The 15,359-nt window shown below is 38.7% G+C and overlaps 1 protein-coding gene across 7 annotated transcripts in view; it reads right to left on the bottom strand.

Moving 5' to 3' along the window:
• Positions 1–4,167: 4,167 nt before the first annotated feature.
• The window catches only part of LOC109092866 (transcription factor 12-like), a 114,189-nt gene continuing 102,997 nt past the window's right edge, over positions 4,168–15,359 (bottom strand). For 4 of the 7 annotated variants that reach the window (XM_042728249.1, XM_042728250.1, XM_042728253.1 and 1 more), the window contains 8 exons: positions 14,063–14,136; positions 13,281–13,352; positions 12,702–12,893; positions 9,059–9,173; positions 8,721–8,886; positions 8,269–8,501; positions 7,377–7,527; positions 4,168–6,810 (listed from right to left, as the gene is read on the bottom strand). In XM_042728249.1, coding sequence (XP_042584183.1) covers positions 7,385–7,527; positions 8,269–8,501; positions 8,721–8,886; positions 9,059–9,173; positions 12,702–12,893; positions 13,281–13,352; positions 14,063–14,136 — 995 coding nt within the window. In that variant the 3' untranslated portion in view covers positions 4,168–6,810; positions 7,377–7,384. The remainder of the gene's footprint in view (positions 6,811–7,376; positions 7,528–8,268; positions 8,502–8,720; positions 8,887–9,058; positions 9,174–12,701; positions 12,894–13,280; positions 13,353–14,062; positions 14,137–15,359) is intronic. The other 3 variants (XM_042728251.1, XM_042728252.1, XM_042728255.1) reach the window with 1 other exon arrangement.

Genomic DNA, 15,359 nt, shown 5'->3' with positions numbered 1-15,359 from the left:
ATTATATATATATAATATTTTAAATAAATGCTCTTCTTTTGAACTTTTTATTCATCAAAGAATCCTGAAAAAAAAGTATCATGGGTTCCAAAAAAATATCAAGCAGCACAACAGTTTTCAGCATATTAGAATGATTTCTGAAGGATCATATGACACTGAAGACTGGAGCAATGATGCTGAAAATTCAGCTTTGCATCACATGAATAAATTAGATTTTAATGTATATTAAAATAGAAAAACATTATTTTACATACTAATAATATTTCACAATATTGATTTTTTTTCCTGTATTTTTGATCTAATAAATGCAGCCTTGAAGAGCATAAGAAACTCCTGTAAAAAAAACATTAAAAATCATTCTGATTCCATCATTCTGATTTTTACCTGAATTAAATTTTCCAGTGCTAGAGCGAATTTCATTATTTAAAAAAAAATACCAAAAATAGATGTCAAAGAAATGTCAAATTACCTAAGAGCATTCTGAACTGTTGTACTTCTCCTTGCTCTGTGATCTGGCCTACAGATATCCACCCAGCATTACACACTGACACTAACGATGCCCTGACAGCGCCATCTAGTGACAGAACACTGCAGACAGCAGATCTACATAATGCAAATAATCGACTGTTACTGTGACTCCAAACACACTTTAACACACCATAGTGTAATCACACTGCTAGAAAACTAATAGAAAAATTTAACGAGACGAGGCCAGTAATCTTAATACAACAAATAAAATCAAAAATTAAATTACATCTGAATAAATTAAACTTCAACAAACCTTACATGATAATAAAACTGTTGTACAGATGATGCCTGTTCAGGGGAAGATGCACCGGCTGCGTGTTAACAGATCTCATCAGACTTGGCTGTGACAGGCATGACGGTTTAGGAAAATAGGAAACAATATTTTTCCCAAAGTGAAGAAGAAAACCTGTGTTTCAGCCTCCTTAATATAATACTAGGAGATAAATGGGTCACAGACTGGAGGAGCATGACAGGGTGATAACTTCACAAGCAATTTTGGTGCCGGGATAGTTCATCCCAAAATGACAATTATGTCATCACTTCTCATCCTCATGTGATTTCTAAGTTAGTTAGTATAACAGAACTGAATTATCTTGTAAACTTTGAATTTGTGATTACAGACCAACCCAAGAACTAAGAGCAAAAACAACTTGCGTGTTTCTAGTGTAAGTACTGATGACTCCACCGTTTGTCGTGGGTCTGCAGTGTTTTCATTTCTCTGTGTGGGTGCAGTCGGTCCTGTAGCTGTGAGGAGGACTGTGGAGCTGCAGGGAAGCACCAAAGGATCTCTATTTAAAATCCCTGCAGCATGTTCAGCAGGGAGCGCTGTCTGTCCCCGTTTGCGGGACAACTGAGGCGTTGCAGTGTTCTCTACATAAGGCTTCTTACTTTTTCATTCAGCATAACGTCTTTAGAGCTGATACATATATTAGTGTTATTATACTGTAAAAAAATTGCTATATAGCCCTATTTATTTCTTCACTTCAAAAACTGAATGCAAAAATGAATGAATGGAGACTCACTTTCCTCTTTTTTGTCAAGAGTTTTGCGGTTCGTATTGAAGAGGCTATGACAAGTTAAAGTTTTCTTTAAAAGGCCCTTCTGGAGACTCCTGCGTTTTCTGCTACTCCACTTTTGCGTTTTGCTGTAGCTATTTTAACACAAGAAAGGGTCCTGTGTGAACAGTGCCTAATGTAGACTAGCCTACATTATTAAGACATGCACAAATATTTTGTTTCAGCTGTTTAAATGCAACTTTCCACATTTCGGATTTAAAATTGGGCTTGAAAATCTGTCAAGATAAAACTTTTTTTTCTTCTTCTATCAACCAGTGTCAGTTAAACGAGAGAGTAGCCTTCGGAAAATGTTAATCATCAACCTCAGACTAAATGTAATATGAAGTGTGCATTGTCTGTTCATATTACTAAAAATAATGCAAATAGATAAATAACATGAAAACACCTCCGTATGCCGAAATACTATATGTAACAGTCACAAATAATTAAGCTGCTTGCCTAGATCCAGATGAACATATTAGATTTATGAGATTTAAATTAGTTTATAATTTAAACTGTTTTTATTACAGTCAACTGAATCAGTTTAACAGATTAAGCAAACATGCATGATTCTGAATTATTGGATTCAAGACCTCTGACACTGACTGGACAGACTAAAATATCCATTTTAAGGAGTGGATATCAACATTTAACCATGTTACTTTTCATTAGATTTTAGATTAGATTAGATTCAACTTTATTGTCATTGCACATGTAAGGTACAAAGCAATGAAATGCAGTACTTTTGCACTTTTCATCCAAGATTAATTTTGTTAAGAACAGTTTCTCAACAGCTCTCACATTAAATGCATCACTTAAAAAAAGGTCATGGGACACCAAGTGAACAGAATTTAACTAGGGGTCAGGTTTGGCTGATAAGCAGAACCGTAGCACTGCTATACTGTAATATAAGCAAGTATTAGTAATAGTATCGCATTAGTACATGGATTTTAAACATAAAATCTGCTACATATAAAAGTCTGACTGTGGTCATCAAACATAAACCCAATAGCGATTTCACTGAAAGGAAAAGAGTCAGCAGGAACGTCATGATCAAATGCATGTCAGCCTGAGACATCCTTGTTTGCGGTCCACCAGCAGAAGCCAAGATGCTCCTGTCAGCAAGCCTACCATGACACTCCCTCGCAGATCCACAGGAAGTCAGCTCGCAAACACGGTGATCCCATGCTTATAAAACATTGCCCATTTTTCTAGCTGACTGCAAGTAAACACTCCAGGGCATGGTTTTGATAAAGGCAGGAAGGAATACAAAAACACACACCGGGAGGAAATGGGACAAAGCCTTCCCACCCAGCCAGCGGAGCTGGAGCTGGAGCGGCCTCCAGATGAGGTGTCGTGTTGGAAGGCTGTCAGAGTTGGAATTGGCCGAGGTCTCTCCAGCATTTAGCAACCTCTACCCCAGTGCCGTTCCTGTCTCACAGCAGATCTGGGGCCCAACCTGTCAGCGCAGGACAAATCCAGTGAGAAAGCGTCTTTCGCACACATGTACAGAGACGTAATTTAAGGCAGATGTGTAAGACAAGGAGATGAGTTCTGGGATTTAGTTTAGTCTTTTAATTGGACAGCCAGGACTGATGTCATTGAGTAAAAATGTACGGATGAGATGAAAAATGAGAAATGAACAGAGCGAACTGTTATTAGAGTTTCATGAGGTATGCTGGAAGTTGCATTGCGCAGAAAGACTCTGGCTGTAAACCATTCACCTCTACTGGGACAAAACAGGTGATCCCATATTTCATAACTGACACAGATATGGGAAAAACAAATCATTTAATTAGGAAGCAAAGTCAATTAACACTGGGAATACGTGGGAATATGCACACACCCCACAATGAAAGAGCGGCAGTCAAGAGTGTCATACTCCAATGCTATTTTCCCATGATCATTCACTAGAGACGCAAAGTATGTTTGTCTTTCAGTCAAGTTAAAGACAGATGTTGAACTCCTACAACTCAAATCTGAACTACTTAAAAAAAGAAAATGTTTTCTTACTGCAAAGACTTTTTTTTTCAAACAATTAAAGCAGTATAGACTATTTTATAAAGGCAAAATAAAACATTTTTTTACCTAAATATTGCATTGTGCGTTTTTACACAGTACTGAAAACAGAAAAGGGTTCCATAATGCTTTAGAAAGAAAACTAACTGTAAATATGATAAATGAACAGTGTTTGTGCAGTTGTTTAAATAGAAAGTCCACACAGATATGAAAATTCTGTCGTCATTTACTCACCAATCTGATGAATTGGTAACAGTTTTGATTTCCGTTATATTTTTTGGCCATACAACGCAAGTCAGTGGGAAATGTTTGGTTACTAATATTCTTCAGAACATCTTTAATGTTCCACGGAAGAAAGCAATACATACAGGTTTGGAATGACATGAGACTTTTTTTTTAACCTCATTTGTATGTCTAAAATCTTTTGAAAATCCCAGCAGACGCAATGCCAAGCTTTGACTCAGATACAAGGGAAATGTTACATATTTGAATCCAGTTTTACTGTATGAAGATGTAGATGAAAACCAAATGCTGAAAGAGGGAAATAAAGCCACGTACAACAGAGTTAAAAAAGATGGCACATTTATTGCTACATAAATGTTATATACATATTGTGTTTTCTGTTACAGAGACAGAAAAAAAAGAAAGAATTCGACTTCTTACTGCTGGTTTTCTGATGTGCATTGACAATACCTTGAATTTTGACATGGGTACAAATCGTTCATCAACCAACAATGCAGACTGGACACAGAGATGGAGAGCACATCCTCTGGAACATCGAGCTCGTACAATACCCCACACGTACTAGACTGCGAGCTACAATCCTACTTACAGTATGTTCTTAAGATGCTATCCATAATCTTTTTTATAATAATGGACAGGTTATGGTAAATAACCGTACATTTTTTTTTTTACTATCTAATATAGTAAAATAAAGTAAGAAACTTTTTACTCAAAACCTTTGATTTCAAAAATCTAGAAAGAGTAATATTCAGAATTCAAGAAATGTTCTTACAATATTATTGTATAAAAGACTAACTATAGTGAAAAATAAGCCAAATGTTTTTTTTTTTTATCCTTTTCATAATTTTTTTGTTATGAGGGAAAGCATCAGGGCATACAGCAAAATCTAACATATCCAACAGAGGAAAAACAGAACACAGAAAAAAAGAAGAAGAAGGGGAAAACACAGGGAAAACAAAACAACAGACAAAGAGATGACTCATAACCTCGATTAATTTTCAGCCGGCAAAAATACAAGCTCTTGAATACTGAAATGTATAACAAGGCCACAAAGACTAGTGGATTTCACGATAATTTTGTTAAGGAAGAAACTCTCCACAAAGCAAAGAAAGAGAAAAAACACAGAAGGAAAATAATGCTGATATTCTGAAATCTTTCCTTAAGTTTTGTTCTTCGTATTCGAGAGAGTGGTTCATATGAGAATGTGGCAGTCTTGTTTCGATGGTGTGAACGCATGGAAGACAAACAGAAAGAGAGAGAGAGAAAAAAAAAACATTTTTGGTCAAAGAAAAACGTGAAGTATAAAATGAAAGTGGTGACTGCTGCTCTCTTCAGATTTACAAAGAAAACAAATAATGGCAGAGAAAAATCCTGATCCAAACTGGCTTTGTTCATCATTTCCACTGTTTTGCTGATTTCGATGCCTCACAGCGTTTGAATTCATAGAGCTTCTCTTTTTTCGAACAGACATTGCGCTCACATTCTGCTGATCAAGTATCAAGTACTTCAATGCATGAGGGGAAAGACAAAGCCATTCTAAGTAGCTTAGAACATCCTTCTATTTTCACACGACAAATATACGCTTTACTATGAAGCCTAGAGAGTTGCTTTGTATACAATTACAAATAAACATATAACATGTGGTTACTTGGAGTATTTCTTCTTCTTTTTTTTTTTCTCTATTTTTTTAAGTTGTTAATGGTTTTAGAAAAACAAAAGAACATAAAACAAAACTTCAATTCAGGCCAGGTGAATGAATGGTCTTCGTTTGAAATCCAACTCTTTTCCAACAGTGCCACGTCTCGCGGTATAACAGAGATTCCTCAGTACAGATGCCCTCGGCATAACCACAGCTCTTCCACCAAATAAAGTAACGTCTCAATACAAACAAACTGAATCGCTTCACCTTTAACACTATATGGCAAAGGAATCAAAAGGACGAGACTGCGTCCCCTTTCCCGTTTAAGACACTAAGAAATATGCAGGGAATGCTGGGGTTTTGTAACGTTCTGCTTTCTGTATCTGTACTGCTCACTAATGAGTATAAACATGTCAGCTTGTGTTTGACCTTTGACCTTTCAGTAAAGCCAGAGTTTGCCGTTCCACCATCGTCTCCACGAGAGAGGGAATCCGGTCAAAACGCACAGGCTGATCCCATTTTGCCTCACTCATAACTTTCTGTCTGTGACGAGGACTCTGAGCTACACTATCAACAAACGTCATAAAGAATTAGGTAGTTTTGGTTTCTCATGCTGTTATTTGTGGAATGAATGTATGATAAATATAAATAATATATTATTTCTTTTTTCCTTTTCTTTTTAGACACATCCGATTCTTTCACAAGGGCACGGAATTTGATCTGAATATATATTAATCTGATCGAGTGGATGTCTGAGCGGAGAGGCCCTTCCGCCGCAGACAGCACACCACTCTGATGTGACGGACAAACTGCAGATCTACTGAAACGCCACCAGCTTCTCATAGCAATGTCAGAACTTTCCCTTTAAACATAGACTTACAGCTCAGTAACATAATAAATAGGAAAAAAAAAAAAAAAAAAAAAAAAAAAAGCAAGAAAAGAACAAACTGCTGTTACAATGCATTCGTCAATTCAGTTTAGGCACAAGGCAAGTTCCACGTTGAGGGTGGAGGGGGTGGCGACAGTCTCTGATTGTACAGCTGCGGCACACGGATTTTGCAGACAGCGATATGTGCTGAGGGGCTTTGATGCTTGATTTTTTTTGTTTTTTCTCTGGTGGGCAGAAAGTTGCTTATCGATATGGGATGTCTTCACAGGGAGCTGGGCACTTGCCAGTTTTCTTCTATCTCAGGATTGCTTAACGGTGGAATTTTGCTTCGAGTGGTCTGTCTTTTCAAATTTGTGTCACAAACTGTGAGTCCTGTCCGCCCGTGGAAAGCAAGGTCACCGACTCTGTCTAACACACGCCATCGGGATCCATTTGATCTGAAAGTGAGGGAAAGATTAGGACATGTCTATACAGTACCGTTCAAAAGTTTGGCCTTTTATATTTCAAATAGATGATGTGCTTTTAAACTTTCCATTCATCAAAGAATGTTTCTTGAGAACCAAATCAATATATTAGAATCAACTTTCCATTCATCAAAGGATGTTTATTTAGAAATATTTGAATATTTTATGATGGTTTATGAATGATAGATAATTTCAGTGATTTTGCTTGATTTGTTAAAAAAATTGAATGCATAAGAGACTCCTTTCTAAAACATTACAAAAATCTTTTGCATTTTGCAAACAGACATTTAAACAATATTGTAACTGCTGTACACATCAGGAGTAATATAATCTTTTATTATAAAGTCTAGATCAGTTAATGCATTCCAAAACCTTGTTTAAGGCATCGGGTGCATTTCAAATGTAAATGCTCCTAAAGGAAGGTAAGAAAGGATGCAGCTCACTAGGTTTTGGAGCAAAAGCAAAGAGTCGTGCTTGTTGTATCGTATTTTGACCACCTCCCCAGTTTTACATCTCTGTGTGGAGCTGACCGTGCTTACCTGGCTGTTCACAGATGGCCCATGGGGTTGGATGCGTCTGTGAGGCCCGGGTGCACAGGCGGGTGGGCTTGCTGGGGGTCACCTGAAACCCCTGACACCTTCTCCTCCTCCCTCCTCTTAAGGCAGGCTGCTTTGGGGTTTAGGTTCCTCTCTGCACACAGGAGAATTAATATTATCTCATTATAGTTTATAAAGCAATACTAAAAAAACAGAATCATAACACTTCTATAGAGCTTTCATTGCCTTATAAAACCAGCTTTCTGAGATCTGCTGAACTGATTAATATAAATTAGGGCTGTTGCCAGGGCTCCTAGTGAAACATTACTGATAAACCTGACAGTAGAGATTACCATACGGACCTGAGAAGCATGTTTCCTGATAGTATTTCAGCTATCATGATGTGTCTGTTTAGAATCAGAACTAGCGATGCCAGATTTGTGAATTAATAACTATTTATCTAATCAGTCAGAGGGTTTTGCAATAAGGTCTGCAACTGTTTGTGATTCAGTTTGTTACACCGAGACTGGAATTGAGACAGTTCACGAACGCACTGAATTGATTGCTTCTCACACTAAAACAGGATACTATACAAGTCAGAAAGTTGATTATTTGTGAACAACTCTTTATGGCAGCTAAATACGATATATATCCATAATAGTGTCAAAAATAAGAAAAAAAAATACATTTTGTTGACAGCAAGGTCTGATCAAAGGCTAGACACATTACCAGCTGTCGCTTAGAATTAGTTACATTTGTTTAATGCTGTTAACACATTTCTTTATTTTTACATTTCCAAAAAAAAAAAAGAACGTTTCTGACTGAAAAAGATTAATTGTGATTGAATATTTTATATAAACATGACATCATTGCATTATGCTGGACAGTGACTGACCTCTGACTTGCTGTTCGAGGCTGAGAATGACAGCGACGGCCTGGTGAAGAATGAGCAGTTTGGTCTGGGGCTTCTCGCTCTTCAGGTGCAGCTGACACATGCGGCCCAGCTCTTTGAACGCCTCATTGATATCCCGGACTCGCAGCCTCTCACGGGCGTTGTTGGCCATCCTCCTTTCTCGCTCACGCTCTGCCTTCTGCTCAGGATTCAGGTCCTCGTCTTCATTGACACTGCTGCAGAACAATTCACATCTGTCAGACAAGACGGAGGGAACAATGTGGCCTCTACAACTGAACCTGAACGTATATGTGCTTGATGCGACATTTCATTTCAGGCATTAAGTAAATAGAAGTGGTGCTCTGTGCTTATTTTTGATCACACTGGCATAGATTCACTGTCTCTGAGGTCAATGTTGAAGTGCTGAAGGACACTTCCATGAGCGGTTGCCTTGCCTTGGTCGAGTGCTTCCCCGATTCTGCTTCATATCCCTTTTATCACTCTCGTCTTCTGATTTGAGGTCGTCAGAGGAGTGGTTATCATGCATGTCATCTTTTTCGTGATTCTCAATCTTCAGGTCCAGAGAAGGAGCGACTTGACTTGCCAGAGCACTAGCGATTCCTGTCACACACAACAAAAGTACACAGTTACTTAAAGTAAACACTTAACCTCTAAAATGTAGCGCTTTGTGACTCATAAAACTGTGTATGAATCATAACTGAAGAGGCAAACACGACCAATACAAAAACAAAACAATTACTGAAAATAAAGTGGTGTATAAAAAGCTTCCAACCTCTGAATGTGTCTGCCTGGTGGTTGAGCTCTGAGCTGGAGGTGGCACCGGCGTTGGCCTGCAGGCCGCTGTGGTTGTTGTTCAGGCTGACGGTCTCTTCGCGGTGAACAGAACCCTGTCAGAACAGATAGCCATAAATACATGAGGCAGAGAACAGAGCAAAACATCAAGAGTCCCTCTGATGATGAAGCCATCTGATCAGTGCCGAGAAAACAAAAGTGATTTACATTAAATCGGGGAAGAGACAGATCTTGGACTTCAAAGTGGAGAGAGTCTCTGTGTTCTTACTGTAGAGTGTGACCTCCCCTCTGAAGAACTGAGTGGTATTCACACTACAAAGAACGACCTTCACAGCCCCAGATTTGTGCTCAGAGAGGCACTTCGGTCCTGAGTTCTGACTCTGTTCCACCAAAAAACACTCTCATGTTGTTTTCAATTTGAAAGCGTGTGTCGGTTGATGTAACACAACACTGTATGCTGCACCGCTTCAGACAATATTAGTTTTAAGGATAGTGGTAGAAGGGAAACAGCAAACATCAGGTTGTTTAAAAGGATTTAAGTCAATGTTAATTTTTCTACAATAAGAAGAATTAACAAGAATTTAGGAAGGCTACAATACTTACAACAGTAGCCTTAAACAAAGAATTATCTGCCATTCAAAAGTTTGGAGTGGGTAAGATTTGTAAAAAAAAAAATTCTCACCAAGCTCACCAAGGCTGTGTTTATTTGATCAAAAATACAGTAATAACCATAAAACTGTAAAATATTATTACAATTGAAAATAAACTGTTTTAAATATATTTTAAAACACAATTTGTTCCTGTGATGGCAAAGCTGATTTTTTAGCAACTGGTCACTTTTGACCATTTAATGTATCCTTTCAGATTAAAGGAATTAATAAAGTATTAAAAAAAATCTTACTGACCCCAAATGTTTAATATATTTTTATACAAGTTATGAAAACTATTCTTTTTTCTAGAAAAACCATGCACTGCTGCATTGTGCACAGTAAGACCAGAAATGTGTCATAATAAAGTAAATTAAATTTGACTTTTAAAGTTGACTTGAAGGATCAGTTTTTACAATACAATTTTTGAAATAGACAACCAGACATCATTTGTCAGCATTTACATGTAGAAAAACCTTCCGTTTAAACCAAATGGCTTATTCACATGTGGATACGGCACAAACAATCTGCCCTTTCATGCTGAACATCAAATGACAGTTTGACCAGCATTCGTCAGTGGTGGCTTCTAAACGCATCTGGATTTGATCAACGTCTTGCCATGCGATTAGCGACGCAATGGAGAAGAAACCACTGCAGCCCCCTTCCAACTCTCTTCCTTCCTCCCCTGCCACAGCAGGCGGGAGCACATGTTCGCCCACCATCTAGTTTCCTTTTTGAGGATCCATGGGATTGGGAGTCATGGCGAAAGGAGCACAAATGGGGGAGGAGGAGAGGTCTTCCCCCCCTTTTCCTTCAGGAATGCTTTCCTAAGTCACTGTTGGCCTCTGTTAACCTCCGTGCCGCCCAGGCCCAAACCCCTTCCCCCACGCTCTAATCTCAATGCCACTCTCAACAGGTGTCCAAACAACTCTTTGTCTGTGGCAGAAGAGGGGTGGAGGAGAGGGGGGTGCCAACTAAAGAAGGCGGCCATTTTCCTGTCTGGGCTTGATTACCATACAGCTGAGGCGCTCAGACACACACGACTAAAGCGTCAGATTTCCTGAGTTGTTAAAAAAGACGAGGGGGGAAAAAGAAAAGAGGGGAGACAGAAAGAGAAAACAGTGTGCCAAAATAAAAGCACGCTGGCTGTGCTGAATCAGGACCTTGTCTGAGTGTGTGTTTGGGTCGAGCCTGGAGCACAGAGCTCTGTTTGTGTGTGTATGAAGCAGTGTGACAGCTCCCGCACAGACGAACGGATCGTGACACAGCCCCAGCACTGCTCTGTCACTCTGCTGCAATCTCCTCTCTTCTGCCTGAATGAAACACACCTCTGTTCATCATGATTGAAAACATAAGCTGTGCCACGCCAAAAATTCATGAACATAATTTTTGTCACTATGTGGCAAACCAGAGAATGATTGAATTGTTGTTGGAAATTACAGCCACAATATAGTTAACCAAAAAATTACTTTCTTTCAATGGAATCTGAAGAAAGATATTTTTAAAAATGCTGGAAACCAAACTGTCTTGATGAGCACTGACTTCCACTGAATGGAAAAAAACAAATTTTGCGCTATATATATATATATATATATATATATGTTCCACAGAATAAAACCATACAGGTTTGAAACAGCAGGGTGGGTAAATAATGACAGAACAAAATGTATTTATATGGACCTACATGAAAGAGATTTTAGTTATTTATCATTTACATTGTTTTATTGCACTCTATAACCTTTTTGTTTTTAAAATCCTTATCCTTTATGTTAAGCACTTTAAATTACTACTGTGTATGTCAATGCAAAACTATTAAGATATCTGATGTTTAATATACATGTGGAGCTGGATTTTGGACCAATGAGATTTCATCGAGGACTACTCTGTGTGACACTGCAGAAATGCAACCAACAACTGACAGTATGTCTTTTGTCATTTTATGTAATTCCTGGTTAGAGCAGTGTTTGCGTTGTATTTGATTTTGAAATGTGTTTCTTTTAGAATGGGGCTATGAAACATTATTGGTACACATAGAGTGTCTTGTGTGGAGAGGAGAGGAACCTATAAAAAAATATATTAACTTATACAAAATGATTTCTTTAATGGTACATGTTGAGTATGTCAAACTTTGTTTTACTTAAGCATCAATAAACAGTTTTATGAAAGCTTCACTAACATGTGCTACAGCATTCCAGACATTAACTGTCAGTTTGAAATGTTAAATGAGAACAGTGGGTTGTTCATCAGGAAATTTCAGATCTTCGTGGTCAACTAGACTTTCCACCGAATTGGTCATTCATGAAAACATTTTTGAGTGTTGCTTTAGTTTTGGACAAAACCAAATAGGTCAGTGTCAGTTCATTTGAAAGCATATGAAGTTGAAAGAAAATCCAAATGTTGTTTTGAATACAGAAAAAAGGCCGTGATTATTTCCTATTATTGGGAAACCACTGGGAAACGCCTCCCTCGCTTGTTCCGACTATTACAGCTGTGTGCAGATCTCTCTGTAGAAGCGAATGAATGTCGTGGGATGGTGGGGGAGATAGAGAGCGCATTAGTTTCAGCGGGTCTCACATCATGCAGGTCCCCACAGCCCCAGCGAGCTACGGTGCGGAAACGTCTTCCAGACCGGCACTGATCTACTAGATTATACTGTGACTGCTTTTCCCATTCAGCCTGAGGAACGCAGCTTAACCTTGGGTCCAGCCATTATGCTTATGGAAAGTATGTGGGTTTAAGTTAAACTGCTCTCAGTGGAAAATAGTTCAGTTTGAGCACACGGCCAGGCCTTCACTTTAAACAGGTGGCTTAACTCTGTTTATTAGCCTATTTGGAGAGGCACAATGAAAAAAAAAACATGCATTTCTCTCCCTCGTGCCTGTAATAACTGTATGAGACCTCAAAAGTAATGAGACATTCAATGGCTCTGAAACACATAAGCTAAAGTTTCCTTCATGACAGGGAAGTTTTCTTTACCATTTGTGCTGTTCGGTTGGGGACCAATCCAGAAGCGGGGAAATTGGTGCCGATAGCTGAGATTGGCCCGTTGTGCGCTTGTCCTAACAGGCTGTGGATGTCGCTGGACAGGGCGGCAGTGGAGCCCACAGCGTGATTCCGCAGGACACGGATTGCATCATCCAGCCTGTCCAGTCGGTCCTCCATCGGAGACTGAAATGAGTGATGCAAAGTGGAGGGAGAGAAACAGAAAACAACATAAGCATAAATTATATAAATATGAACAGAGACTTTATTAAAGACAGAGAATTACAAAATGGCAAAAACTGAAAAGCAAAGGAACATTCAAAAACAAAGTGAAAAGGAAAAGAAGAGAAAAAGTGAAAGATTAAGCCACTTAAAAAATATCTGTTGAAATAAACAAAACTGAAATAAACATTTTTCCACTAACTAACTGCAATATGGTAATTTTCATGTATTAATATCATCAAAGATGAAATGGCAAAACACAAACAGAAAAAGCACAGCCAAATCAAAAGAAAGCCGATGGCTGAATGAAAAAAGAAGGACAGGACGTGATTATCTGAAGAGTGGGAATACCTCGCAGACATCCTTTAAGAAGGACATGGCATCCTGCAGATGCTCATGAAGCTGCTGGTGCACACGATTTTTCTACAGTCAGACAGGAAGAGGAGAGACACGTACAGTGAGAGACGAGACAGAAAGACTGCAGAGAGAAGCCAGCAGAGATTACGAGAGCTCGGCAGAGAAAGAGGGCAGGGAATCGAAGCAGAGCGCCAACTGCCGACATCTTGGTACTTGTTCAAGTAACTAATTACGATGAACCATGGTTCACTCTGCCAATCACAGCTCATTTCCTGATTCCTGGAGGGCTGCTGCTCATGGACGGTCCATAAAAATGCACTTGCAGCTGGCATACAAGTTTAGAGGAAATATTTACCTACACACCCCATAGTGTGAATGTATGACGTGGGAAGGAAAGTGTGTGTGTGTAAACTGATCTCCTGTTGTGGCTCAGCTCCCCAGTCGGCCCTGGAATCCTGCGGCAGTGGTTGAACATAGCAGCAGCTGCCAGCACCCCACCCCCATCACACACCCTAGCCAATCCCTAACCACCCCACCTTCACACACCCCGGCCAATCTTCATCCACCCCAGACGAGAGAGGACAGATGGCAGGAGACATGCCCCAAGGGACGGGTATTGTTCGGTCCCCACAGCCCCCTCCCAGGCCTGCTCCTGACATTTGTCAGCCAGGAATGTCCATGTAAAGCTACCCCCTGCCCTCCAGGAGCAAGTCATCTACTGACACAGTGTCCATTAAAAAGTGCTCAGTGCCAGGGGGAAGGGAGCGCCCTCTTACCAGAGAGTGAAGGGAGTTCTCGTAGTTTGGGGAGGAAGGTGCTTGTCCAGTTGCACGGGGCCACTGAGTTGTACCTGCGGACAGGGGCAGAAGAGCTTTTTAGTCACCTGACACATTACAACTAGCTGGCATCATTGCAACAGGTGAATCTGAAATGAATGAGCAATGGAAAACAGTGCTTTTTGCACCACATGTCGACTATTTATAATTTATAAATATATAAATATATAATATAATATAATTCAAAGACTAAAAAAATTGGTTAAAAACACATTCAGTGTTGTCGTTTCTACAGTAAATGGCATTTTTTTATATAATAAAATATACTTTTATTAAACTAAAACTTATTGGTTAAGAAGCACATTTACTGTAACAAATGATATTTCAAATAAATTATATATGTGACCCCGGACCACAAAACCAGTCATAAGGGTCATTTTTTTTAAATTGAGGTTTGCATTGTTTTTGTTCAGTATCACTTTTTGTGTCTCTAGACTACAGAGTTTGTTAGGATTGGACAATATTCGGCCGAGATATTTGAAAACTATTTGAAAATCTGGAATCCGAGGGTGCAAAAAAATCAAAATATTGAGAAAATTGCTATTAAAGTTGTCCAAATGAAGTTCTTAGCAATGCATAATACTAATCAAAAATTAAGTTTTGATATAATTACAGTAGGAAATTTTCAAAATATCTTCATGGAATATGATCTTTTCTTAATATCCTAATGATTTTTGGCATATAATGGCGATAATTTTGACCCATACAATGTATTTTTGGCTATTGCTACAAATATACCTGATACTTAAGACTTAAGAAGGTTTTGTGGTCCAGGGTCACATATTATATTGAAAACTTGAGAGACAGTTATTGGTTAAGCACATCTGCTTTAAAAATTTCTTTTTTTAAAAAGTAATATATAAATACAAATAAATAAAACAGTTTTATTTAAAAGATTAAGAAACACATTCATTGTTCTTGATACAGATCGTATTTTAATATACTTAAAAATATTTTGTAATAATATAATACGATACTTTTCTTTTATGTAGTGTGCAGTGCACATGGTACAATGCACTGATACACTTTCACAATAGACTAAAACTCATTTCCTATCCTGACTGATTCCAGCTATTCTCAACGTGGGCTGTTTTCCTCTAGGTCTCCAGACACATCATTTCCTATGACTGGGTCATATCCTGCAATGTGAGAAGGGTTCGAGGACGAGCCTTACATGCATACATGCACAAACCAGTGCTGAGGGACATCTCCTACTTCCCCTCATTAATGAAGTCAT

This window comes from Cyprinus carpio, chromosome B7 (genome assembly GCF_018340385.1).
Source record: "Cyprinus carpio isolate SPL01 chromosome B7, ASM1834038v1, whole genome shotgun sequence".
Taxonomy (NCBI): Eukaryota; Metazoa; Chordata; class Actinopteri; order Cypriniformes; family Cyprinidae; genus Cyprinus; species Cyprinus carpio.
Note: the sequence above shows the minus strand (reverse complement) of the source record. Positions and strands in the feature narration are given on the sequence as shown.